Consider the following 26,211-nt stretch of genomic DNA (forward strand, 5'->3'; position numbering starts at 1 on the left):
AGCCCTCTCCCCTCCACACACAGCCCCGTGCGTCGGAAATGAAGGGCGCAACCTGAGGCTCCTATGTCTACCAGCGCCCAGAAAGAAGCCTTTGGTACAAGTGCACTTCAGAAAGCTCATGGGAAAATGGAATCAAACGTTTACTTTGCTGTATGTAAATAGGAAAATCCATAGTTTTTAGAGAACGTGCATTCTTCACGAACTTTTTGGAGGACTGTGGCATTCCAGCTGAACCATAAAGTCGTCTCTGATAAACCCACACCATAAAGAAGGGCGTTTACATCAGTACATGTCAACGTGGGGACACAGGAGACAAGGAGAAGCAAGGTAGCACGACACCTGCAGAAGAACAAGAGCCCTCCAGAATGAGAGCCTGGGCTGAGATTTCTGTGCAATGCCAGTTAGAGAATTCAAAACAATGATTATAAGGAAACTCAGTGCAATGCAATGCAAGAGAATACAGATAAAGAAATGAGGAAATCAATGAGTGGCATCAATGGAAATATTACTAAGGAGACAGAACTCATTAAGAAGAATCAAACAGAAATTTGGGAGAAGAAATCTCCCATCAGTGGAATAAAAATTACAACTGAGAGCTTCAACAGAATAGGTCAAGTGGAGGAAAGAATTTCTGACCCACAGGATAAGAATTCTGAAACAACCCAATCAGACTAAAGTAAAGAGAAAAGAATTAAAAAGAATGAAGAAAGTCTAAGTGAAATGTGGGATACCATTAAATGACCAAATATTTGTATTGTAGGTATTTATGAAGAAGAGGAAAAAGGTGTTGAGAATCTGCTAACTGAAATAGTTGAAAATTCCCCAGGTCTTGAAAGAGACAGGGACATCCAGATACAAGGAGCTCAAAGGACCCCAAGCAGACTCAACCCAAAAAAGTTCTTCTCTTCCAAGGCAACCTGTAGTCAAACCGTCAAAAGTTAAGGACAAGAGAGAATCTTAAAGATAGAAAGAAAAAAGTATCAAGTTACATATAAAGCAAAACCAATTAGACTTCTCAGCAGAAACCTCTAGGTCAGAGTGGGGTGATAAATTCAAGGTCTCAAAATAAAAACTTCCAACCAAAATTATTATATCCAGCAAAGCTATCCTGTAAAAGTGAAGGAGAAACAAAGTATTTTCCAGATAAGCAAAAGCAGAGACTTCACCACCACCCAGACCAGCCTTCAGAAATTCTGAAGGGCCCTGCATTAAACATGAAAAAACAGGACACCACCTATTCACTAGCAGAGCAGGTATAATCAGTATCCAATCAACAAAATGACAGGTCTTAGTTCTTACCTATCAATACTAATCTTCGGCCGGCACCGCAGCTCAATGGGCTAATCCTCCGCCTAGCGGCGCCAGCACACTGAGTTCTAGTCCCGGTCGGGGCGCCAGATTCTGTCCCGGTTGCCCCTCTTCCAGGCCAGCTCTCTGCTGTGGCCCGGGAAGGCAGTGGAGGATGGCCCAAGTGCTTGGGCCCTGCACCCCATGGGAGACCAGGAGAAGCACCTGGCTCCTGCCTTCGACGCACCAGCCGTGGCGGCCACTGGAGGGTGAACCAACGGCAAAAAAGAAGACCTTTCTCTCTGTCTCTCTCACTACCCACTCTGCCTGTTCCAAAAAAAAAAAAAAAAAAAAAAACTAATCTTCAATGTAAATGGATTAAATTCACCAGCAAGAAGACTTGGGTTGGCTGAATGGATAAAAAACCAATGACCCCCACTATATGCTGCCTACGAGAAAAATCACTTCAGAAACAAAGATATACACAGACTGAAGTTGAATGGTTGGAAAAAGATTCCAGGCAAATGGAAACCAAAAACAAGCAGGCATAGCTATCCTGATACCAGATAAAACAGACTTTAAGTCAAAAACTGCAAGAAGAGATAAAGGACATTAAATGTTGATAAAATCTTTATCCAGCAAGAAGATGAAGCAATCATAATAACTATATATGCACCCAGCACAAGACCACCCAGATATATACACCAGAAACTATCAGACCTGAAGGGAGACAGCTTCCAGTAACAGTGGGCGACTTCAACACCCCAGTCTCATCAATGCACAGATCATCCAGACATAAAATCAATGCAGATACATCAAAGTTGGAATACACTATTGAGAAAATAGACCTAACAGACATTACAGAACATTTTACCCAACAGCTACAGTACATTCTTCTCACCAGCACGTGGAACACTTTCTAGGATAGACCAACTATTAAGGCAGAAATCAACTCTCAGTAAATTAAAAAGACTGAAATCATACCATGTATCTTCTCAAATCATAAAAGCGTAAAACCAGAAATCAACAAGAACACTCATAAATACTGGGGCCACCCATAAACACTGGGAATTTAAACATCATGCCACAAAATGATCAATGGGTCGCTGTAGAAATTAAAAATGAAATAAACTTTCTTGAAATAAATGAGAATGAAAACACAACACCTCAAAACCTGTGGGATACAGCAAAAGTAGTAACAAGAGAGAAGTTTACAGCATTAAGTGTTTACATTAAAAAAGAAACATCTCAGGGCCAGCACTGTGGCATAGGTTAATCCTCTGCCTGTGGTGCCAGCATCCCGTATGGATACCAGTTCAAGTCCCAGTTACTCTACTTCCAATCCCAGCTCTCTGCTGATGGCCTGGGAAAGCAGCAGCAGATGGCCCAAGTGCTGCGGCCTCTGCACCCACATGGGAGACCTGGAAGAAGCTCTTGGCTCCCGGCTTCAGATCAGCACAGCTCCAGCCATTGCGGCCATTTGGGAAGTGAGCCAGTGGAAGGAAGACCTCTCTTTCTCTCTTCCTCTCTTTGTAACTCTGCCTCTCAAATACATAAATAAAATCTTAAAAAAAAAAAAAAGATAGACAATCTAAACAGATCCATAATAAGCAATGAGACTGAGCAATAATCAAAAGTCTTCCATAAAGCAAAGTCCAGGATCTGGTGGCTTTATTAACACATTCAAAGAACTAACTCCAGTACTTTTCATACTATCCCAAAATGTTGAAAAGGAAAACCAATGGTTAAGAATATTATACTAGTATGGTCTTAATGATCTGTGATTTAAATTTACTGTAGATGGGTAAAATGGTCATTTTTCCATTCAAGTATTGTTTACAGCCACTGCCTATATTCCTGCCAAACTAGGGTCTTTTTGCCTTTACTTGTTAACTTTCTTGTTTGGGAAAGCATTAAGCCTTTTTTACTGTAATGTAAATTTAAAATGTTATCCCTGGGGCCAAGGCGTTGTGGCACAGCAGGTTAACGCCCTGGCCTGAAGCTCTGGCATCCCATATGGGTGCCAGTTCTAGTCCCAGCTGCTCCTCTTGCAATCCAGCTCTTTTTCTATGGCCTGGGAAAGCAGAAGATGGCCCAAGTCCTTAGGCCCCTGCACCCACGTGGGAGACCTGGGAGAAGCTCCTGGCTTCAGACTGGCGCAGCTCAGCACATTGTGGCCAACAGGGGAGAGAACCATCAGATGGAAGATATCTCTCTCTCTCTCTGCCTCTCCTCTCTCTGTGCAACTCTGACTTTCAAGTAAATAAATAAATCTTATAAAAAAAATAAAATAAATAAAATGTCATCAAAAATTAGAGAGGGAGGGAAGGGAGGAGGAGGAGAAGGAGGAAGGGAATATCATTATATTCTTAGAATTGTATCTATGAACTTTACTGAATCTGTTAGAAACTAATTAAAAATTTAAAAATTAAAAAAAAAAAATTCGCACCAAAGGAGCCAGCATTATGGTGTAGGGGATAAGCCACCACTTACAGTGCCAGCATCCCACATCAGCACCAGTTCAAGCCCCAGCTGCTCCACTTCCAATCCAGCTCCCTGCTAATTCACCTGGGAGAGCAGTGGAAGACAGCCCAAGTGCTTGGGCTCCTCTCACCCCCCTGGGAGACCCAGATATAGTTCCTGGCTCCTGGCTTCAGCCTGGCCCAGACCCAATCATTGGGGCCATTTAGGGAGTGAACCAGCAGATGGAAGATCTAACTCTGCCTTTCAAATAAATAAATCATAAAAAAAAAAAAAAACTTTTTGCACCAAAATAACCTTGTTAAATCTCATTTTCCACAGACTTGAAATTCCCTTGTAAATCTCCATCTGTGTTGGCGCCGCGGCTCACTAGGCTAATCCTCCGCCTGCAGCACCAGCACACCGAGTTCTAGTCCCGGCCGGGGCGCCGGATTCTGTCCCGGTTGCCCCTTTTCCAGGCCAGCTCTCTGTTGTGGCCTGGGAAAGCAGTGGAGGATGGTCCAAGTGCTTGGGCCCTGCACCTGCATGGGAGACCAGAAGAAGCACCTGGCTCCTGGCTTCGGATCAGCGTGGCACGCCGGCCGCAGTGGCCATTGGCGGCGGGGGGTGGTGGTGGTGAACCAATGGAAAAGGAAGACCTTTCTCTCTGTCTCTCTCACTGTCCACTCTGCCTGTCCAAAAAAAAACAAAACAAAACAAAAAAATCCCCATCTGTATCCAAAACTGAAAACCACAGTCTGATGGTTTAGGTTCTAGAATCTGTATTTTAAAAAGAACCCAGGGCAAGCACAGTGGCACAGTTGTTAAGCCACTGTTTGTAGCACTGGCATCTCATATAGGGTGCCAGTTCAAACCTCAGTTGCTCCACTTCCAATCCAGCTCCCTGTTAATGTGTCTGGTGAAGAAGCAGAAGATGGCCCAGGTGCTAAGGCCCCTGCACCCACATGGGAGACGTGGATGAAGCTCCTGACTCCGACTTCAGCCTGGCCTAGCCCGGCCCTTGTGGACATTTGTGGAGTGAACCAACAGATGGAAGATCTCTCTCTCTTTCAAGTAAAAATAAGTGAATCTTTAACAAAAGTAAAGATCCCAAAATGGGGCCGGCGCCGCGGCTCACTAGGCTAATCCTCCGCCTAGCGGCGCCGGCACACCAGGTTCTAGTCCCGGTCGGGGCGCCGGATTCTGTCCCAGTTGCCCCTCTTCCAGGCCAGCCCTCTGCTGTGGCCAGGGAGTGCAGTGGAGGATGGCCCAGGTGCTTGGGCCCTGCACCCCATGGGAGACCAGGAAAAGCACCTGGCTCCTGGCTCCTGCCATCGGATCAGCGCGGTGCGCCGGCCGCAGCGCGCCGGCCGCGGCGGCCATTGGAGGGTGAACCAACGGCAAAGGAAGACCTCTCTCTCTGTCTCTCTCTCTCACTGTCCACTCTGCCTGTCAAAAAATTAAAAAAAAAAAAAAAAAAAAAGATCCCAAAATGATCTTGCTCCACCTATGAGTACAAACAATATAAAAACTAATATTCTCTATATTTACAAAAATTTGATTCATTTGGCAGCTAGCTTTTTACGTCACAGATATTCAAAACTGTGACAAAGAACACTCAAGGTGTTGCCTACGTACCAGGAAGTCACGCTTATCGCAGAGAATGAAGACAGACTCGACGACTCAGGCGTCACAGCACCAACAGCAGAGGACTTATTCGGGGGCAGGCTTCGGCACAGCGGTTAGGCTGCCACCTGGGACGCCCCATCCCACAGAGGGGCAGTTGGGCTCCAGTCCTGGCTCCACTCTCCGCCCAGCTTCTTGCTAACATGCGTGAAGGGAGGCAGCAGGTGACACTGCCAGTGGTTGCGTCCCTGCCACTCCCGTGGGAGCTCAGACCGGCCTCCCGCCTCCTGACTTCAGCCCAGCCCTGCTCTGCCCGTTGCAGGCATTTGAGGAGTGACCCAGCAGATGGGAGAGCTCCCTCAGTCTCTGTCTCTGTCCACCTTCCAAGTAAATAAAGTAAGTATTTTTAAAAATGAATATAAATTAAAAAACACTCTGTGCACAGGAATAGAACGCAAACTCAAAGCGGCAGCACATGCAATGCCTTCACACAGCGTCTGGCAAATGATAAATGTTCTCAGATTCACAGGATAAAAAGTATTAGATAAACGTATTCTAGAACAGTCTAGAAATTTCAAAACACACATCTACATTTACCCTCACTGCCCCACAAGTCAAACACCTCACCTTCACTCTTATTTCGGAGCTGTCAGTCTTTTCAGACACCACAGGACACACACCAGACCATCCCTGAGCTTGACCGAGAGTTCCCCAGACCTCGGTGACACCGCTCTGAGCTACACGCCCAGGGTTAGCATTACTCTTTCGGTTGGTACACACACAGTCCTTAGGGTGCACAGCAGAAGGCAGCAATTTCCCCCAAAGTAAGGAGAAATTTCAACAGATTTGTTTCTCCCAAATCCTTTTATCCTTCCAAATAATGTACTTCAAAATACTTTGTATAAACCAGGAGTAACTTCATTTTCTAATAGCTCACTTCCATTTCTGATGGACTAAACCAGGCACGTGTGGGTCACGACTTGATCAGTGAAATCCTACAGAAATTTAAATTAGCTATTACAGTAGATACAGGGGAAAACCCCACCTCCTCTGGGGGGAAAACAGCATGCAAATAAAGAGAAGGCTGCTTCACTGCTTCACGGTGTGCAATCGTCACTCGGTCCCACGAGAACTAAGCCCTCCCACTGGTGGCCACTGGACCATAAGATAAATTAAATCCTTTGGATCTCATGGTTTTCTGATGCTATAATCAATTTGCTGGATACATCGAAATTCCAAAACTCAAGAAGGAAAACAAGTGCTGTGGCACAGTGGGTTAAAGCCCACTGTGCTGTGCTAGCATTCCATGTGAGCACCGGTTCGAGTCCCAGCTGCTCCACTTCCGATCCAGCTCTCTGCTATGGCCTGGAAAAGCAGTAGAAGATGGCTCAAGTCCTTGGGCCCCTGCACCCACGTGGGAGACCAGGAAGAAGTTCCTGGCTTCGGATAGGCATAGTTACATTCATCTGGGGAGTGAACCAGTGGATGGAAGACCTTACTCTCTCTCTCTCTCTGCCTCTGCCTCTCTGTGACTCTGACTTTCAAATAAATAAATCTAAAAAAAAAAAAAAAAAAAAAAAAGGAAAACAAGTTTGATTTCAAAGCTGGAGAGCTGAGTGCTTTTTTCTCTTTAAGAACGGAAGATGAAAGATGTTCTGCTGTGTAACAATCGCTGGACACAAAAGTGGCATCTGTCAGATTGTAAGTTGCTTTTACATGCTAATGTCATCTAAGCCTCACTTTGGTCACTGTCATCCTCAGGCAGGGGTCACTCAGGAGAGACTGTTACTCCACAAGTCACAAAGCTTTTAGGAAGAGTCTCTCGGAACTTCCAGCGCTCAGTGCAGAACTAGGATAGCAGCAACTACAGAGACTCTCAAATGACTTCACCCTCCAGCCCCACATTCTCCGGGAAACCTCAGTCCTGAACAGACTATGCAGCTACAGCAGGGCTTAGCACACTGTAACCTGAAAGCCAGGACAATGTTCAGGGGCAGGCATTTGGTATAGGGGTCAAGATGCCCCTTGAGATTCCCGCATCCCATGAGAACACCCACCTGTTCTGTAGTGGACTCCAGCTTCCTGCTAATGCAGACCCTGGGAGGCAGCAGGTGATGGCTCACCTATGTGGAAGACCTGGATGGAGTCCCCAGCTCCTAGCTTTGGTCTGGCCCAACTCCGGATGTTGTGGGCATTTGGGGAATGAACAGATGGGAAATCTGTCTGACTTTTAAAAAAAAATGAATTTAAAAAAATTAAAAAAAAAGGATAGTTGTTAGATTTTTAAGTGACTGGGGGAAAGTATCTCATGACACATAGTGATGATATGAAATTTACTACCCACAAACACTGTTACTGGACCATTTCATGTAAGTATTGTCTGGCTATGACCAAGTGGTCGTGACAGAGGCTGTATGGCCCACAAAGGCAGCAACAGCTACAACTGGGACCTTTACATAAAAAGCAGACCCTAAAGAATGGTCGGTAAGGAATATGCAACATAAAGAGATGCCAACAGTGACATTAAAAATTCAAAATGGGAAGTGTACAGTCTTTTCTATAACCCAAGTTATTATGGAGCCTGGTATAAGTGTTTCTTATAAGTCTCTTGGTAAGCCCAAAGGAAAAACGGACAACGTGTAAAAATCAAGAAATCAATACACTCTGCTGGAGACAGCCAGAAAAGATAAAGGACACACAAGACAACTGGACAACTTGAGAATAATTAGCAAAAGACAGCACTTGGTCCTCACCTGGCAGCAATTACCCCGAGGGTAAGCAGATTCAATGCTCAACCAAAAGACACAGATGTGGGAGATGTGGCTACAGATGGCTTAAAAAAAGAGATACAACTCCACCCTGCCTACAAGATCCTCAGTTCACCTGTGAGGATCCCCAGAGACCAAAAGGGAGCGGACGGAAGGGTATTCCACCCACTGGAGAGCTAGAGAGAGGAGCTGTACTCAAATCAGATAAAATCAAGCTTTAATCCAGAAACTGTAAGGAGACACAAACGACATTAAACAACTATGTGGTGTCAGTTCTGCCAGACATAGCAATTTGTAAACACATACACACCCAACATCAAACACCCAGATATATAATACTAATATAAAGGGAGAAAGACCTTAATACAATTAATAGGGGACTTCAACATTATTCTTTGTCAAAAGATCATTTAGGACCGGGACCGCGGTTCACTTGGCTAATCCTCCACCTGCAGTGCCGGCACACCAGGTTCTAGTCCCGGTTGGGGCGTCGGGTTCTGTCCCGGTTGCTCCTCTTCCAGTCCAGCTCTCTGCTGTAGCTGGGAAGGCCGTGGAGGATGGCCCAAGTGCTTGGGCCCTGCACTCGCATGGGAGACCAGGAGGAAGCGCTTGGCTCCTGCCATCGGATTGGTGCAGTGCTGGCTGTGGCAGCCATTTGGGGGGTGAACCAATGGAAGGAAGACCTTTCTCTCTGTCTCTCTCACTCTCTAACTCTGCCTGTCAAAAAAAAAAAAAAAAGAAAGAAAGAAAAAGAAAAAAGAAAAAGATGCCACATCTCATACCAGGATGCCTGGGTTCAAGTTCCAGCTTCATTCCCAGTTCCAGTTTCCTGCTGATGCACAGCTGGGAGGCAGCACGTGACGGCTCAGGTACTGGGTCTCTGACACCCACATGAGGGATCTGGAGTGAGTTCCTGGCTCCTGAATGAAACCCAGGTTGGGCGTGGCCCTACCCTAGTGAGGGCATGCACCAGCAGACGGGCGGGCGCTCTCTGTCTCTGCATCTCAAATGCACAAAAATAAAATTTCAAAAAATCTTAAAATAACCTTGCACCTCAAGGGAACTAGAAAAACAATAAACCAAGCCCAAAATCAGTAGGAGATCAGAGCAGAAATAAAGAGAAACTAGATAAATGAAATCATTGTCTTTCTGAAAAGATAAAATCAACAAACTGTTAGCCAAAGAAAAAGTACAAATGAAATCCGAGCTGAAAAGTGAGACATCACAACTGATCCGACAGAAAATACCAGAGGCCACAGGAGATTACTGTGAACAACTGTAAATAAGCCGGATGAACTGGAAGAAACGGATAAATGCTTGGACACACACAACCTACCAAGACAATTATGAAGGGGCTGGAGTTGCAAGCAGCAAGCTAAGCTCCTGTCTCCCATGGGAGCCTCAGTTGGAGCCGTGGCTGCTCCACTTCCAAGCACATTTTACAAGGCCAGCATTACCCTGACAACAAAACCATAGGACACAACAACAACAAAAGAAAACCATCATCCCTGATAAACACAGATACAAGGCTCAGCAAATTACCAACAAATCGAAGTCAACAGCACATTTAGAAATCATTCACCATGATCAAGTGGGATTACTACAGGGATGCAAGGATGGTTTGACAGATGTAAGTCAATGGACATACACCACGTTAACAGACCCATACTATCATCTCAAAAGATGCAGAAAAAGCACTTTTGGACAAAATTCAGCATCTTTCCAACATTACAAAAAAAAAAAAAAAAAAAACCTCGACAAATTGGGTTCTAGAAGGAACATACCTCAATACAATAAAGGCAGTCAAAGTACAACAAACCCACAGCTAACATCACACAGAGCAGTGAGAAGCTGAAAGCCTCCCCTCTAAGATCTGGAACAAGACAAAGATACTCACTCTCCCCATGGATTTTCAACATCACACTGGATGTCCTGGCCAACACAATTAGGAAGGGGAAAGAAATAAAAGGCACCCAAACTGGAAAGGAAGAAGTTAACTGTTCTTGTAGGTAGATGGCATGCCCATACGTTTAAAAAAAAAAAAACACACTAACACTAATACTCCACCAAACAATTGGTAGAACTGGGGTTAGCATTTAGCACAGCAGTTAAGACAACGCTTGGGATGTTCATATCCCAGTATCCCAGTACCAGAGTGCCTGGGTTGGGGTCCCAGTTCTGGTTCTAATTCCAATTCCCTGAACATACACCCTGGGGGGCAGTGGTGACAGCTCAAGTAGTTGGGTCCCTGCCATGGGGGAGGCCCAGACTGAGTTCCTGGCTCCTGGCTTCAGCCTGACCTAGCCCCTTCTGTTGCGAGTATTCGGAGAATGAACCAAAAGACAGAAACCTACCTTTCTCTCTTTTTCTATTTGTCTCTGTCTCCCTCCTTCCCTCTTTCTCTGCCTTTCAAATAATCTTTAAAAAATTGGTAGAATAAAAATTGCTAGATACAAAAATCAGTATATAGTTCCAAATACTAACATTTCCATATACTAACAGCAAATTATCTGAAAAAGAAATCAAAAAGACAATTCCATTTACAACAGCTACCCCCACAAAAGGAAAAAAAAATCCTCTAGGAATAAATTTAACCAAGGAAGTACAATCTCTGCACTAAAAACTATAAAACATTGATGAAACAAATTGAAGATGCAGATAAATACAGAGATATCCTGTGTTCGTGGACTGGAAGAATACTGCTACCCAGCGTGATATTCAGATTCAGGACAACCCCATCGCATTACCAATGGCATTCTACACAGAACCAGAAAAAGCAATCCTGAAATTCATAGGGAACTCCAGAAGAGTTTAAAAGAATAAAGCTATGGGGCTGTTGCTGTGGTGTAGCGAGTAAAGCTGCCACCTCCAGTGCTGGCATCTCATAAAGGCGCCAGTTCAAGTCTGGGCTGCTCCACTTCCGATCCAGCTCTCTGCTATGGCCTGGGAAAGCAGTGGAAGATGGCCCAAGTGCTTGGGCCCCTGCATAGACGTGGGAGACCCAGAGGAAGCTCCTGGCTTCGGATAGGCACAGCTCCAGTCAATGCGGCCAATTGGGGAGTCAACCAGGGGATGGACGACCCCTCCTTCCCTCCCTCCCTCTCTCTCTCTCTCCCCTCCTTCTCTTTGTCTGTAACTTTGACTTTCAATGGAACATAACAAAGTCCAGAAACAAACACATGCATTCACAGCCAAGTGATTTTCAACAGAAGTGTCCAAAACACACAACAGGGAAAGGAAGTGTCTTCAAAAAAAAAGTGTTGAGAACTGAAAATCCACACGTAGAACAAAGAAATTAGATCCCTGTCTCACACCACATACAAAATCTACCTAACAGGATTAAAGGTTTACATCTAAGTCCCCAAGCTATGAAACTACTGGAAGACAACACTGGCAAAAAGCTTCAAAACACTTGTCTGGGTAAGGATTTTTTTTAGATATGACCTCTAAAGTGTAGGCAACAAAAGCAATAGTTAAACAGGACTACATCAAACTAAAATTTCTATAAACTAAAGAACATAACCAACAGAGTGAAGAGACAACCTACAGAATGGGGAAGGAGATGTTTGCAAACTCTACATCTGATAATAACCAAAATATATAAAATATATAAGGAACTCAACAATACCAAGAAAAAAAAAATTTTTCAAAATGGACAAAAGATTTGAACAACTTTTCTCAAAAGACCCACAAATGGCTAACTTGTATAAAAAACGATACTCACCATTGATAATAATCAGGGAAATACAAATTAAAACCACAACAGTCAGAATGGTTATTGTCAAAAACACGAAAGAAAATTTGTTGGTGAGGGATATGGAGGAAAAGGAATCCTTGCACACCTAGTGGGAAGGTACATTAGTACAGCCATTACAGAAAACAGTAGGGAAATGCCTACAAAAATTAAAAACAGAACCACCAGCAATCCCTCTCCTAGCTCTAAATCCACAGGAAAGGACACCCATGGTTGATGGGAAGACACCCACACTGTGTTTCCTGCAGCATGACCTATAACCGCCGAAACAGAATGAACTGAGATGAGTAAAGAAAATGTGGCGCACACACAAGGGAGCAGTATTCAGCCATAAAAAGGAAGAATTCTGCCACTGCTTCCTGGATGAGGCTAGAAGGCACAAGTGAGATAAGCGAGACACAGCAAGACCCGTCCCACATGAAGCTGGTCTCACAGAACTGGAGGGCAGACAGTGGTGCCTGGCGTGGGGGCTCAGGGAGATGTTAGCCAAAGAACACATAACTACACTTAGAATGGCGGAGTTCATGGCATCTATGGCACGGCCTGGTGACTGCAGTTAACCATGTATCGTATGCTTGAAAAACAGATAGGGGATATGAAATGTTCCCACCATAAACAGTCTCACTTTGTGAGATAAATAGACTGAACTATTCCACAATATATATGTACTTCAAAATGATAAAAAATACTATCTTATAGATATCCATTTAAAATGTATTTAAAAACATAGAGGATGCTTGGTCTCTATGACACACAACATTCTTATCTATGTCACATCAAAAATATGTTTTTCCTTGGTCCTAGCTGCTGGACACTTGCTGAGTAAGCGCATCTGCCCTCCAAGTTCCGAAGGCCGATGTCCCACCTTCTTTCCCAGGATCTCACCGCTCCCAGTTTAGTGAACACTCACTGAGGACCTATTATTGCCATATACCAAGTCCCATGCTAAGCAGGAGAGCTACTTCCTCTTATGTGAGAAAGCAAGGGGCTGGCCATGAGGCAGCTCCCCCAAGGTCACCCAGCACACCAGCACCCTTCATACTGCGAATTTCCTCCTTCGTCAATGCACCCCTGTAAGTCTGCAGCGTCTACACTTTCCCTGCAACTTGGGTGGAACTGGACACCAGGCCACGCACGTCCCTCGTCCTGGTCAGCGTTAGGCTGGAAGTGCTCATCTGCACAACCTTGCCCCCCCCACCCCGCACTGCATGGGTGAGAACAACACAACTGCACACCTTCAGACACAGCAGCGGAACTCGGAAGACGCCGCAGACGTCTACACAACGGCCGCCTGAGGACCCGTCCCTGAGCTCCGCGAGCGGCGAGCTTAGGTCTTTACACCTTTTCTCATTTAAACTTCACTGATCTCCATTTCACAGACGCGGAAACTGAGCTTCCAAGGCCGAGCCACCCCCAGGTGACCGAGCTGGGATTAGTTAACTAGCAGTCTGCCGGGAAACCCAGGCCTGGAGCGCGGTGCGAAGCTTCCCAGGGTCAACCTTCCACTGCAAAGCAGTCCCAGCGGGAAAACTCACCCGAAAACACGGCCAGCACTACCCACTGCACTCACCGACACGCACCAACACTGCACTTTTCTTTCCCTCCAAATCTAAACTGCAACGCAGACCCCGAAGCGGAACGGTGCAGGGGCACCGCTCCGGTCCTGCACCGGGTCCCTGCCCCATCGGATGCTGCTCGGGCGCGTTCACCGTCCTCCCAATTTCTGTTCCACGGGCAGAGGAACGAACTTGTCGACTCGGCCCAGCACGGCGCGGGCCGACCACTCCCGCCAGCAGCAGGGCGGGCCGGAGAGCCCGAGGCGCACAGCAGCCCCGCGAGTCCGTCCGCGGCCCCCAGCGTCCACGCGCCGGCCTCGGGCTCGTTCCCACGCGCCCCGGATACAACTTACGTATAAGCTGCTACCCTCACGCCGACAGCAGCGCAGCCGGCAGGGGACCGGCCACCACGCGCACGCTCGCAGCGCTCGGGGCGCACCCCTGCACCCCCGGCACAGCTCGGCAACCCCCCGGGGCCCCGCGTCCTGCGGGGGGCACCTTCCCGCGCAGCCGGGGCGCCGGAGCTTGGGAAAGCTCAGCACGTCCCCCACGGGCTCCCCGACCCCACACGACGGCCCCCTGGGCCCCGGGCCGCCGGCCTCCCGCGGAGAGGCTCTGCAAACATTAGTCTTCCAAAGGCCCCCGAAAGTTGCTGCAGGGCCAGCACCCCGGGCGGCGGAGCTAGACTCCCCGCCCCCCGCCCCAGGGCCCGGTCCCTAAGCTCCCAGGTCCCTAAGCGCATCCCAAAGGTGAGCGCTGGGGAGAGGCACCCGGGGGCGCACGCGGGGCAGCCTCGGGACCCCGCCGCGCGCGCGTGCTCCCGGGGAAGCCGAGCGCCAAGTTCCGTCGGGCCGCGCACCCCAGGGCGCCCCCGACTCGGCGTCCTCCTCGTGCCCTCCCGCTCACTTCGCAGCGCTGCGGCGGCGTGTCGGCGTTAAATTTAAATTTCCTGGCCCCGGCCACAACGCTAACCCCATGAAAGCATGTGGCCGGCGCTTGGCATTTTGGCTGAGACCGTGTGCGCCGCGCCCGGGGCCGGCAGCCGTCCCGGGCGCCCCCCGCCCCACCCCCGCCGCCCCCAGACCCCCGCGCACTCCGGGCTCCGTCCGGGCAAGTCGCCGGCGGCAGCGCCACTTCCCCCCGCGCGGCCCGGCCGGCTCCGGGGCGCCGCCGCCCGCGGGCCCCCCGGGCTCCCCTCGCGCGCGGCCGGGCGGCGGGGGCGGCGGGGCCGGGCCGTCGGGCTGGACGCGGCCGGGGGGAGGGGAGTACCTCGTACAGCTCCTCGGAGGCCATGGTGGGCGGCGGAGTTGCGGGCGGCGCGCGGCGCCCGGCGGCCGACACTTTGTTCCACTTGGGTCCCTGCGTGGCCTGCGCTTCCTGCTCCCGCTCCGGGCACCGGGCGCCGGGCACGGGCGAGCCTCGCGCACTCCGCGGGCCGGTGCGGGCCGGCGGCGGCGCGGCCGTGCGCAGGAGCAGCTGCGCAACGCGCCCTGGGCGCCCCGCGCTCACTCCCCGGCGGGCCGGCTGCGGCTCGGGCTCGGGCTCATCGCGCCCCGCCGCGGGGCCGGGCGGGCTGGGGCGGGCGGCGCGGCTGGATCCGCGGCTCCCCCTCTCCGGTGTAGTGCAAGAAGCTTCCTACTTGCGACCGAAAAAAAAAAAAAAAAAAAAACCTGCCCCGGCTACTGAGCATGCCCAGTGCGGCCTGCCCGGCCCGGCCCAGCCGGCTCCCGCGCTCCGGGTTTTGCGGCCGCCCGCGCGGGAGGGACGGGACGCGGCGGGGCGGGGCGGCCGAGGCGAGCGGCGGGCGCCGCTCCGGGCCGGCAGGAAGGGGCGGGGCCGGCGGGGCGGGGCCTCGGCGCGGGGCGGGGCCGGCGGCGGGAGGGGCGGGGCCCCGGCGTCCCGGAGCCCGGCTCGCCGTGGCCGGCGCCGCCCACCGACGCGCCTCGACGTGGGCGCTCGCTCGGCTCCCCGCGGGCGGGCGGCGCCGGGAAGGGGGACGAGTCCGGCGGCGAGGGCTGCGGTGGCCGCCCGCGTGGGCGTCCCGCGAGCCTGGAGCCTACTGCCCCGACGGTCGCGGCCGCGCGGCCCGGCGAGCTCCTCCCGCCCTGAGGGCGCAGAGCGGCCGCCTCGCCCCGGGGGCCGCCCGTCCGGGGGCCGGCGGCGTGGCCAGGTGGACGCCCCCGCCCTACCACGTGCCCGCCGGCCCCCGCGGCCGCCGCCAAGACCCGGAGCCGGACCGCGCGCCCAGGCGTGAGGCGCGGCGCGGCGCTGGGCGGGCCGGGAGCCGGGGCGGGAGCCGGGCGCGGCCGCCTCCCTCAGCCCGCGGCTTCCCCGCGCTCCCGCCGGGCCTCCGCCTTCCTCACGGGGCGGTCGGGACGCGCGGGAGAACCTGCGTGCGGGCGACACGACGGGCGCGGGCCTCGGGCGGGGCCGGCCCTGCCCCGCTTCGTGGAGGAGAAGGGCACACCTGCCCCGCGGCGTGGGCCTCGCCCCACCCGTGGGCGCGGGGGTCGGGGCCTCGTGGCCCGGCCGCCCCCACGCAGCGCGGGGCTCGGAGCCGGGCAGCCCACGCGGCGGGACTTCCCCACGGGCCACTCTCACGCGCTGCCCCAGGCCTTACTCAGAGACAGCGTCGCCGACCCCCGCGTTTCCCTCACGCATCGGCTCCCGTCACGCGTCCCGGGACCTCCCGGCCACCAGGCTCCTCCCACGAACACGCAGGTCGTCGGGCGCCCGGCACAGCCTTGGAGCAACCTCACAGCCCCGGCGAAACCCCGGCCCTGCGGACGCCCCAGGAGCAGGCAGGACCCTAACCCTCGGGGCGCGCTTTTCACGGAGTGCCCGCCTCGAACCTTAAACTCCCAGCTCCGCCGTCACCTCGGGAGCGCGGCCTCGCGGACTTCCTGTCTCTCCCCGGCACCGGAAGCACCCACGCGAGCTGCGTTAGAACTCAGGGCCACCCCCACCTCTAGACTCGTCTTCAGCCAGACCTCAGGTTCGAATTCGGCTGCCCAGCGCCTAAGCACCGCTGGCCATACACTCAGAAAAACTTGTCATGCAACATAGGGGGATTTCGGGGTCCACGAGGCAGTCCACGCATCCAACTTCCATGATCAAGTTCCTTGACAACCAGACGAGTGTTGCAAAAATGCATGGACAATGCGTATCACGAAAAACTGCATGGACTTCAAAATTCTTTGCACCAAAACATCTTTTAATGCCATTTCGCGTCAACTTTCTGAACTGCCCTCTGGACTGTCAAGCAGTCTCAGGCTCTGCCCCCTTCCCTGCTTGGCTGTCTGCCGCTCCTCCAAGCAGCGTCTCTCCTCACCTCGTCTCTCTGGGCATACCAGCTCAGCAACATGAATTGTAAGCTTCCTGAAGGCAAAGACTGGGGACTTTATCCATCTGACAAGTCTCAGAGCAATAATTAGCGATTAGTGCCACTACAGCAACTGCTCAAGCAAGTCCTTCCAGGTGATGATTGAAAATGACAAGTAAATTATAAGAAAAAGGGAATCCTCAGTATAAAAATGATACACAACAAAAAGACGTCCACATAGAAACCTATATAAAGTAATAGACTAATATGGATATCAACATTTCTTTTTTCCATAGCCATCAACCTCTTCATGGCGTCCTTCAGAATTTCCTATACATTCCCAAGATGCACCACCACGCATTCAATGGTGCTGCAATGTTAAAACACGGTCTCTGAGGGTCTCCAGTACCACCAGTGTTGCCAAGGAGGAAGGAGGATAGGAAGGCATCCACCATAACCATATGTAGATCTTAAGCTACAATTTGTGACAGACAGACACACTCAAAGACTAAAGTGACTCTCCTCTGGAAAATAAAAGGGGAGGGAGAATTACCCACTACGAGAGTTAACTCAAAAAAGACCTTTAATGTTGATGGCCAAGATTATGCTGTTGTGATCAACGTTAAGCCACTGGTGTTTCTGTAACAGAGCTGGTATGAGCCACTCTTCCCTACTCAACTCCTATGGCTTCCTTCCACAGTTAGTTGACTTGTCCTGGTAGAAGAGAAAGGAACCAAAGTACCCAACTAGTGACCGAGAAGTTGGGCTGTTTTTTTTTTTTTTGCATTGTCCACGTTGTTCCTCTCATCTATTCTCCTTGCTGCTCATCATCTAAAATACCTAATGGTTTACTGAATGTCATTGCACTTATGTAGGCAGGTATCACTTCATTAGTTCAGCTTGTCTTTCTTTTAAGCAAATTCTGCTTCCTTTCCTCACTTTTTTATATAAACATTTTTTCAGTGCTCACAACAGAAATAAATATATCCAAGATCATTTAATGGCTTTGAATTCATACTCTTCTACAAAATAGTGATATTTGGCGGTAGTTAGCATGGCCACGTGTGTGAGAGCTCTGAAAGTATATCCGAAATATATCAGGAAGATTGTACCAAAAATACATACAGCACAATAGTCTGTACTAGTAAGATACATACTCATAAATCTTAAAAGATTATAGACCTGGTCAATAAGAGAGACAACATAGACACGACTGAAATACATATCTACCAGCTATAAAGTTCAACTCTTACCTGACTGGAGACCAATGTAAACCAGATTACTCCTTTTCCAACCAATGGTGGACAACAACTACTATCCCAGGTAAAGTGCTTCTGATCAGAAGTCACGGCCATTTCCCATCTGGAGAGAACAACAACTGAAATCTTAAATATAGGGTCTGCCCCTTACAGCTAAATGAGTCACTGCATCCATTCTCCCAAGAATCTGCATTTTATCTACATTTGAATCCCAGGGCTCACAAGAAGGATAGGGGCTGGGACTGGAAAGACAAAAGAAGCCAAAACCTAGCACCACCAAGCTTTCCCAGCCAAAGGCATTTGAAGGTTGGTTGGCTATTAAAAGCTGCCAAGAAGTTTTGCATTCCAAATGCTACTGTAGCTTTGCTGCCTCTTCAAAAATCCCAAAATTTAAATGTGGTTTTTATGGAGAAGGAACTTATTAAATACCATTCTTGTTGTAGAGTACTCATTCCATAAAACGTGTTGGGATTCCCAACTCGATCACCTCAAAAGAAAGTAACAACATTTCAAACCTGGGAAGCAAGATACAGAAACATAGGGAACCAGTGACAGGATGAATTCAGATGCTAGGACTCCCCTCTGAACTTGGAGCCAACCAGTTCTCCCTTCCCTGAAAGCTTAAATTAGATATCAGTTCCCTTTTCTGGCCAACAAATAGCCGATTCCTGGTTTCAGCCGCTGCTTCCTTCCGTGCCCAGATAATCAGTTTCCTCCTTTCCACTGGCAACCTTGTCCTACCTTTTTCCATTTTAGTCCTGAGTATCATTTCTTTCATGGGAAAACCAGTAGCCAGCTGCCACGTTGCTGCTTCTTGGCCAAATACCACCCCACTGGCGTCAACTCTGAGGCTTCTTAACACTTAATTTCACCAATTTCCTCTTAGGCTGCCCAAGGCTCATCAATTTACAATTAAGGGTCATTTTCTTTCTCAACTAGATTAAGTGTTTTTAATGGCAGTTCCTTTTTTTTATTTATAATGGTGATTCTGCCAAAAGAACCTTCATCATACGTAATTGTTATGCCTCCTTTTGACTGAAGTAATTGATAAAGAGCAAAGAAGTTTTTTGATTTTTTTTATTGATAACTTTATAGATTACCCCCATCTTCTGGAAAAAGACCAGAACACCTAAAGAGCAAATAACAGCAAGACATGCCCATGACATTTTGATTGACTTTAGGGCCAGGGCAGTAACAAACTCATTTAGATGACTGAAAAAAAAACAGCAAGTATAACTTTGCCTTGAATTATTGTGATGACTATTGAACAGTTGTCTCTCAAGTGAGACCATTCCAGTAACAACTTTACCTTCTGCTTCACAGAGAGAAAAAGAAATGAGGCATGAGGCATTGAGCACAAAAGACATTTTGGCTGATAAGGTAAGTAGGAACACCAGGCCTGCCAAAAGTAGCCCAGGACCAGAACAGGTGTATGTTAAGTCTAAAACAAAAGAGTAAATGAGTTTGAAAGTAAAGCTGAGACCAGACAAACATAAGGAAACTCCAAGTAGAGCTTGGGTTTTTTTCCCCATCACTAGGACTATGTAAGTGTGCAGGTTCTAAATTGTGGTCCCCAGACCAGAAGCTACAGCATCATCTTGGAACTTGTTAGAAGTGCAAATTCTCTACCCACCCACCTACTGGAGCCCAGCAATCTGTTTAACAACTCCACCAGGTGATTGGATGTGTGCTAACTGCTGCAGAGCAAAATACTTGTATATATATATATATATATATATTTTTTTTTTTGACAGGCAGAGTGGACAGTGAGAGAGAGAGAGAAAGAGAAAGGTCTTCCTTTGCCGTTGGTTCACTCTCCAATGGCCGCCGCGGCCTGCGCACCGCGCTGATCCGATGGCAGGAGCCAGGAGCCAGGTGCTTTTCCTGGTCTCCCATGGGGTGCAGGGCCCAAGCACCTGGGCCATCCTCCACTGCACTCCCTGGCCACAGCAGAGAGCTGGCCTGGAAGAGGGGCAACCGGGACAGAATCCGGCGCCCCAACTGGGACTAGAACCCGGTGTACCAGCACCGCTAGGCGGAGGATTAGAATACTTGTATATTTTTAATCAATCTACAGGTTTCAAACTGAAGTGGAACATTAAATTGTAGATCTTGACCAGCATTTTGAAAATGAGACAAAAAAATGAATAGGAATGAATGGACTTGGAAAAAGTATCAGAGTGTATATATCAATTAAGTGACTATTAAATGGAGAAATCTTATCTCCATTAAAAATACACACATATATGATATATGCATATGTATATATGTATATAAAACACACATGCATATATATTATATTCTATATCATAATGTAAATTGTATTTCTTACATTTTGAGCTAGATCAAAAATTATGAAAGTGAATGATTAGGAAGATGGGTAACCAATCCCTTCAAAGTTGGGTTGTTGATTACATATGAATAGTATTACTGAAGTGTCCTAAAACCATTTTCTTAAATGGCTTAATGGTATCTTTTTGTAGCACAAATTATTTCACCACAAATACTACAAAGGTATTCAGGCTAGGTTCCTTTTTGAATTATACATATCCTGAGTGATAGCTTTTAAACTAATGATTCCATAGTATATCTTTCCAAAGAATGTGAAAGAATACCCAAAGAATATAACCCTAAGACTAACAAAACCAATGAAGTTTGATTTGGTCAACAGCAACATTTTGAAAAAGATGAACACAATCAAGAAGCACTTGCCCTGTTCTGGGAACCATTCTCAGCACTTGACAAATATTAGGCTTTCTAACCCAAAAAATATTTGTAGCCAATATTTACAAAGAACCCAGACTAAGCACATTCATCCATAAGGCACCTTTTGGAATAGGTGCTGTTGATGACCCACTCTCACTAAGAAGGGAAATGAAAATCCATGCTCAGATTCAGATTATTCTGGGGACTAAGCTTTAAATAACTAAGTTATATTCACTCACTCATTCATTCATTCATTCATTCAATAAATATCCCATTCATTCAGTAAATACCACTTATTGGGGGCCAGACCCCTTGCTAATCAATGTACACACAATCATAATCTACTGGGGTAGAGAGACATTAAATTGTCAGGGTGAGATGTCTTAATTACCAGTCAGTCAAGAAAAATGGCAGGCACCTGTGAGTCCAGACCACCTCGAGATGGTTCTCACCTGCTGCATCCCCAAAGATGGCGCCCAGCACCCCAGCAGCATGTGAGATGTGTTCGAGCGCCAGCAAAGCAGGGTGCTTGAATAATTCTTTCCAAAGAACTGGACCCCTCAAAAAACAAAAGCACCTAAGTAGCCATCATGGAAGAAATCAACATGTTGACTTTAACCCAACTGCTTCACACTTAGCGTTTTTTAAAAAATTGGAATGTTAGGGGCTGGCATTGTGGCATAGTTGGTATAGCCACTGTATGCAACACTGGCATCCCATATGGCACAGGTTCATGTCCTGGATGCTCTACTTCCTATCCAGCTCCCTGCTAACACACCTGGGAGAGCAGCGGAAGATAGCCCAGGTGCTTGAGCCCCTGCCACCCATGTGGGAGACTTGGGTGAAGCTCCAGGCTCCTGACTTTGGCCTAGTCCAGTCCTGGCCATTGCAGCCATTTGGGGAATGAACCAGCAGATGGAAGCTCTCTCTGTCTGTAACTCTGCCTCTTAAATAAATAAATAAATAAATATCTTAAAAATTGAAATATTAGGCTTCCAAAATACTACAAAGACTTGTGGACCCAACTCCCCAGCTGAAGAAGATTTTCAAAGTTAGACAAATACTTACAAACTTTTGAACAATTTATGGGAGTTGGAAAGTACAGGTTGGAGATTTCTAATCCAAAAATCTGAAACCCAAAATGCCTTAAAAATCTGTAGAAAATTCCACACCTGACTCATGTAACAAGTCACAGTCAAATGTAGGCACACTAAAATACTGTATAAAATTACCTTCAGGTAAAGCATATATGAATTGGGGCATTGTGGTGAGCGGGTAAAGCCCTGGCCTGCAGTGCCTGCATCCCATACGGGTGCGGTTCCAGTCCCTGCTGCTCTGCTTCTGATCCAGTTCTCTGCTATGGCCTGGGAAAGCAGTACAAGATGGCCCAAGTGCTTGGGCTCCTGCACCCACGTGGGAGGCACAGAGGAGGCTCCTGGCTCCTGGCTTTGGATCAGCACAGCCATTTCAGCCATTTGGGGAGTGAACCAGCGGATGGAAGAGCTCTCTCTCTCTCTCGCTCTCGCTCTCTCTCTCTCTGCCTCTCTGTAACTCATCCTTTCAAATAAATAAATCAATCTTAAAAACAAAATTGTAAAGATAGTATAGAGAGTTCCCATACACCCCACACCCAATTTCCCCTTAACAACTTACATTGGTCTGGTACATATGTATTATCACTAACGAACCAATATGGATACCCTGTTAATTGAAGTTCCTAGATTATGCAGATTCCCTCAGTTTTTACCTACTTTTCTTTTTTGGTACTGAGTCCCATCCAGGACACCAAATTATATTTAGCTTTCCTGTCTCTGTAGGCTACAGTTGCCTAGGATAGCGACTCAGGACTTCCCTGTGTCAGTGACCCTGACAGTTTGGAAGAGCACTGTTGGTGATTTTGTGGAACGTTTGCAGAATGTCCTCAAGTGGAATTCGTCTTGTGTGTGTCTCATGATTAGACAGCGGTTTTGTGTTTTGGGGAGGAAGATTATAACCCTCAAGGGTACACTTCATATCAAGGGTACACACTACCAATATGACTTTTCATGGTTGATATTGACCTTGATTACCTGGCTAAGGTAGTGCTTGTCAGGTCTCTGCTGTGAAGTAATGATCCCCAACCTCCTGTCTACACTGTACGCTTTGTAATGGAGTCATACGGACGGACAGCCTGCATGTAAGAAGTCAGGATTCATTCTGCCCTTTCTTGAGAGCACAGTATATACAGAAAGGACTTGGAATCTATTTTTTCTAAAGATTATTTATTTGAAAGGCTGAGAGAGAGAGAGAGAGAAATTGATCTTCCATCCACTGATTCACTCCCCAAATAGCTATAGTGACAGGGCTAGTGATGCCAGGAGCCAGGAAAGCCATCCTAGTCTCCCACGTGGGTGGCAGGGACCATCTTCTGCTGCTTTCCCAGGTGCACTAACAGGCAGAGTTAGACAGTGAGAGAGAGATAGAGAGAAAGGTCTTCCTTCCATTGGTTCACCCCCCCCCCCCCCAAATGACTGCTACGGCCAGCGTGCTGTGCCGATCCGAAGCCAGGAGCCAGGCACTTCCTCCTGGTCTCCCATGCGGGTGCAGGGCCCAAGCACTTGGGCCATCCTCCACTGCCCTCCCGGGCCACAGCAGAGAACTGGACTGGAAGAGGAGCAACCAGGACAGAACCGGGGCCCCAACCAGGACTAGAACCCAGGGTGCTGGCGCCACAGGCGGAGGATTAGCCTAGTGAGCTGCGGCACTGGCCAAAAAAATTTTTTTTAAATTAAGTTATTTGAGAGAGAGACAGAGTTCCCCTCTGCTGGTTCACTTCCTAAATGCCTACCATGGCTGGCGCTAGACTGAAGCCAAAGCCAGCATCTGGGAACTCAATCCAGTTCTCCCATGTGGGTGGTGGAAACCCAGTTGCTTGAGCCTTCATTACTGCCTTCCAGAATCCCTTTGGAAATCATGGTATGGGTGCTAGGTATGCTCCTTGCTACTGTGGCTTCTTTAGTTTGTGACTGAAATAGTGAGCCACACCTGAAGTAGTGAGCTAAAACCTGAAGGATGAACTGGGGTAAGAGGCTGGTGGAGATGGTTCCAGGCTGAGAGGAGAGCTTGAGCAAACCCCAAGATGTAAAAAGAATATGACATCTGGGCCGGCGCCGCGGCTCACTAGGCTCATCCTCCACCTGGCGGCGCCGGCACACCGGGTTCTAGTCCCAGTCGGGGTGCTGGATTCTGTCCTGGTTGCCCCTCTTCCAGGCCAGCTCTCTGCTGTGGCCAGGGAGTGCAGTGGAGGATGGCCCAAGTGCTTGGGCCCTGCACCCCATGGGAGACCAGGAGAAGCACCTGGCTCCTGGCTCCTGCCTTCGGATCAGCGCGGTGCGCCGGCCGCGGCGGCCATTGGAGGGTGAACCAACGGCAAAGGAAGACCTTTCTCTCTGTCTCTCTCTCTCACTGTCCACTCTGCCTGTCAAAAAAAGAAAAAAAGAAAAAAGAAAAAAAAAAGAAAAAAATATGACATCTGGGCCGGCGCCGCGGCTCACTAGGCTAATCCTCCACCTGTAGCGCCAGCACACCGGGTTCTGGTCCTCGTCAGGACACCGGATTCTGTCCCGGTTGCTCCTCCTCCAATCCAGCTCTCTGCTGTGGCCCGGGAAGGCAGTGGAGGATGGCCCAAGTGCTTGGGCCCTGCACCCCATGGGAGACCAGGAGAAGCACCTGGCTCTTGGCTTCGGATCGGCTCAGCATGCTGGCCGTGGCAGCCGTCTGGGGGGTGAACCAACGGAAGGAAGACCTTTCTCTCAGTCTGGCTCTCTCTCACTGTCTAACTCTGCCTGTCAAAAAAAAAAAAAAAAAAAAAAAAAAAGAATATGACATCTCTGAGAACCCAAAAGAAGCTGCTGAGCCTGGAAAGCCACGAACAGGAAGAGAGACAGAAGCTGGGATGAAGAGGCGAAGAGGCGAGGTTATGACAGTGTCCCGGGTCTCTTAAGCAATAATCTTTAAAAAGCTTGTCTCCATGAAGAACGGGTGGTTGGAACACAGCAGTTAGGGAATTGCTACATAAAATTTGATGCAGATTTTTAAAAATATATAAAATGATCTCAAAATAAAATATTGGTGACTTGACTTTGCTAATGCCAAGAACATGGCCCACATGCTATGTGATAATGGATAGTACAATCAGGACCACGAATACAGCATTTACTAAAAGTGATGATGGTAAATATCTTGTCTTGATGTTTATGATAAAGGAAAAGCTTTCACCAATTAGGAATGGTATTTGCTGAAGGAATTATGTAGGCTTCTCTAATCCAAGTCTGGCAATTCCTTCCTAATCTTGGTTTTCTAAAAAGTTTTTTTTTTTTTAATTAAACCATGAAAGGATTAGATTTGAGCCCAGAACCCTATCTAGGTCTCTCATGTGGGTTTCAGGAACCCAAGTATTGGCATTTTCATCTGCTGCTTCCCAGGGTATGCATTAGCAGGAAGCTGCATCAGAAGCAGAGTAGCCAGGACTCTAATCAGGCACTGGGATTTGGGATGTGAGCTTCCCAAGCAACCACCCGTCAGCTGGCAAAACACCTTCTCAATATTGTATGATTTTATTCTTTCATTTTGTAAACACGTTAATATATTCATTATTTTACACGTTAAATCTACGTTCTTTTCCTGGAATAAGCCAGGTTAAGTTTTGATGCACTATTCTTTTTATAAATTTCTAGATTTTGTGTGCTAAAATGTAGGAATGGATCTCCATTCATGAGGAAGATTGACCTGAATTATACCCTGTCAGATTTTCTTTTCTTTTCTTTTTTTTTTTTTTTTTTGACAGGCAGAGTGGACAGTGAGAGAGAAAGACAGAGAGGAAGGTCTTCCTCTTGCCCTTGGTTCACCCTCTGATGGCTGCTGCGGCCGGCGTGCTGCGGCCGGCGCGCTGCGGCCAGCGCAAATCGCGCTGATCCGAAACCAGGAGCCGGGTACTTATCCTGGTCTCCCATGGGGTGCAGGGCCCAAGCACTTGGGCCATCCTCCACTGCACTCCTGGGCCACAGCAGAGAGCTGGCCTGGAAGAGGGGCAACCAGGAAAGAATCCGGCGCCCCAACCGGGACTAGAACCCGGTATGCAGGTGCTGCAAGGCGGAGGATTAGCCTATTGAGCCAAGGCGCCGGCCGCCCTGTCAGGTTTCATATCAAAGTTATATAGACCACATTCAAGAAGGTATCATGTACTTCCTCCTTTCCAATTATTAGTTTGTGTGTGAATGTCATTATTTCTTACATGAATGCCGGTATGAATTTGCTTGTAAAGCATTTGGTCCTGGCTCATTCTTACAGGAAAATTTTAAATTAAAGATTCATGTTGCTTCATAAAGGGTTATTTAGGTTTTCTATTTCTTCCCATGTCAGTTTGTCTATTTCACCTAAATTTTCAAATAAAATTTTCATACAATTTTAATATTTATAGAATCTGTTGTGATGT

General features: G+C 48.3%; 2 protein-coding genes across 4 annotated transcripts in view; one reads left to right on the top strand and one right to left on the bottom strand.

Annotated features, from left to right (window-relative positions):
* Positions 1-26,211, bottom strand: part of CDYL (chromodomain Y like) — a 165,012-nt gene that overhangs the window by 138,255 nt on the left and 546 nt on the right. The window contains exon 1 of one of the 3 annotated variants that reach the window (XM_070074468.1): positions 14,721-15,115. The exons of 1 other annotated variant lie outside the window; for it this stretch is intronic. In XM_070074468.1, coding sequence (XP_069930569.1) covers positions 14,721-14,744 — 24 coding nt within the window. In that variant the 5' untranslated portion in view covers positions 14,745-15,115. Of the gene's footprint in view, positions 1-14,720; positions 15,116-26,211 lie in introns of those variants that run through there. One more of the 3 variants, XM_051855893.2, reaches the window with a different exon arrangement.
* Positions 15,140-19,731, top strand: LOC138849892 (collagen, type I, alpha 1b-like). Its single transcript, XM_070074946.1, has 2 exons — positions 15,140-18,096; positions 19,356-19,731. The coding sequence occupies exon 1, from the start codon at positions 15,140-15,142 to the stop codon at positions 16,262-16,264; it is 1,125 nt and encodes a 374-aa protein (XP_069931047.1). The 3' UTR covers positions 16,265-18,096; positions 19,356-19,731.

This window comes from Oryctolagus cuniculus, chromosome 5 (assembly GCF_964237555.1).
Source record: "Oryctolagus cuniculus chromosome 5, mOryCun1.1, whole genome shotgun sequence".
In the NCBI taxonomy this organism is placed as follows: Eukaryota; Metazoa; Chordata; class Mammalia; order Lagomorpha; family Leporidae; genus Oryctolagus; species Oryctolagus cuniculus.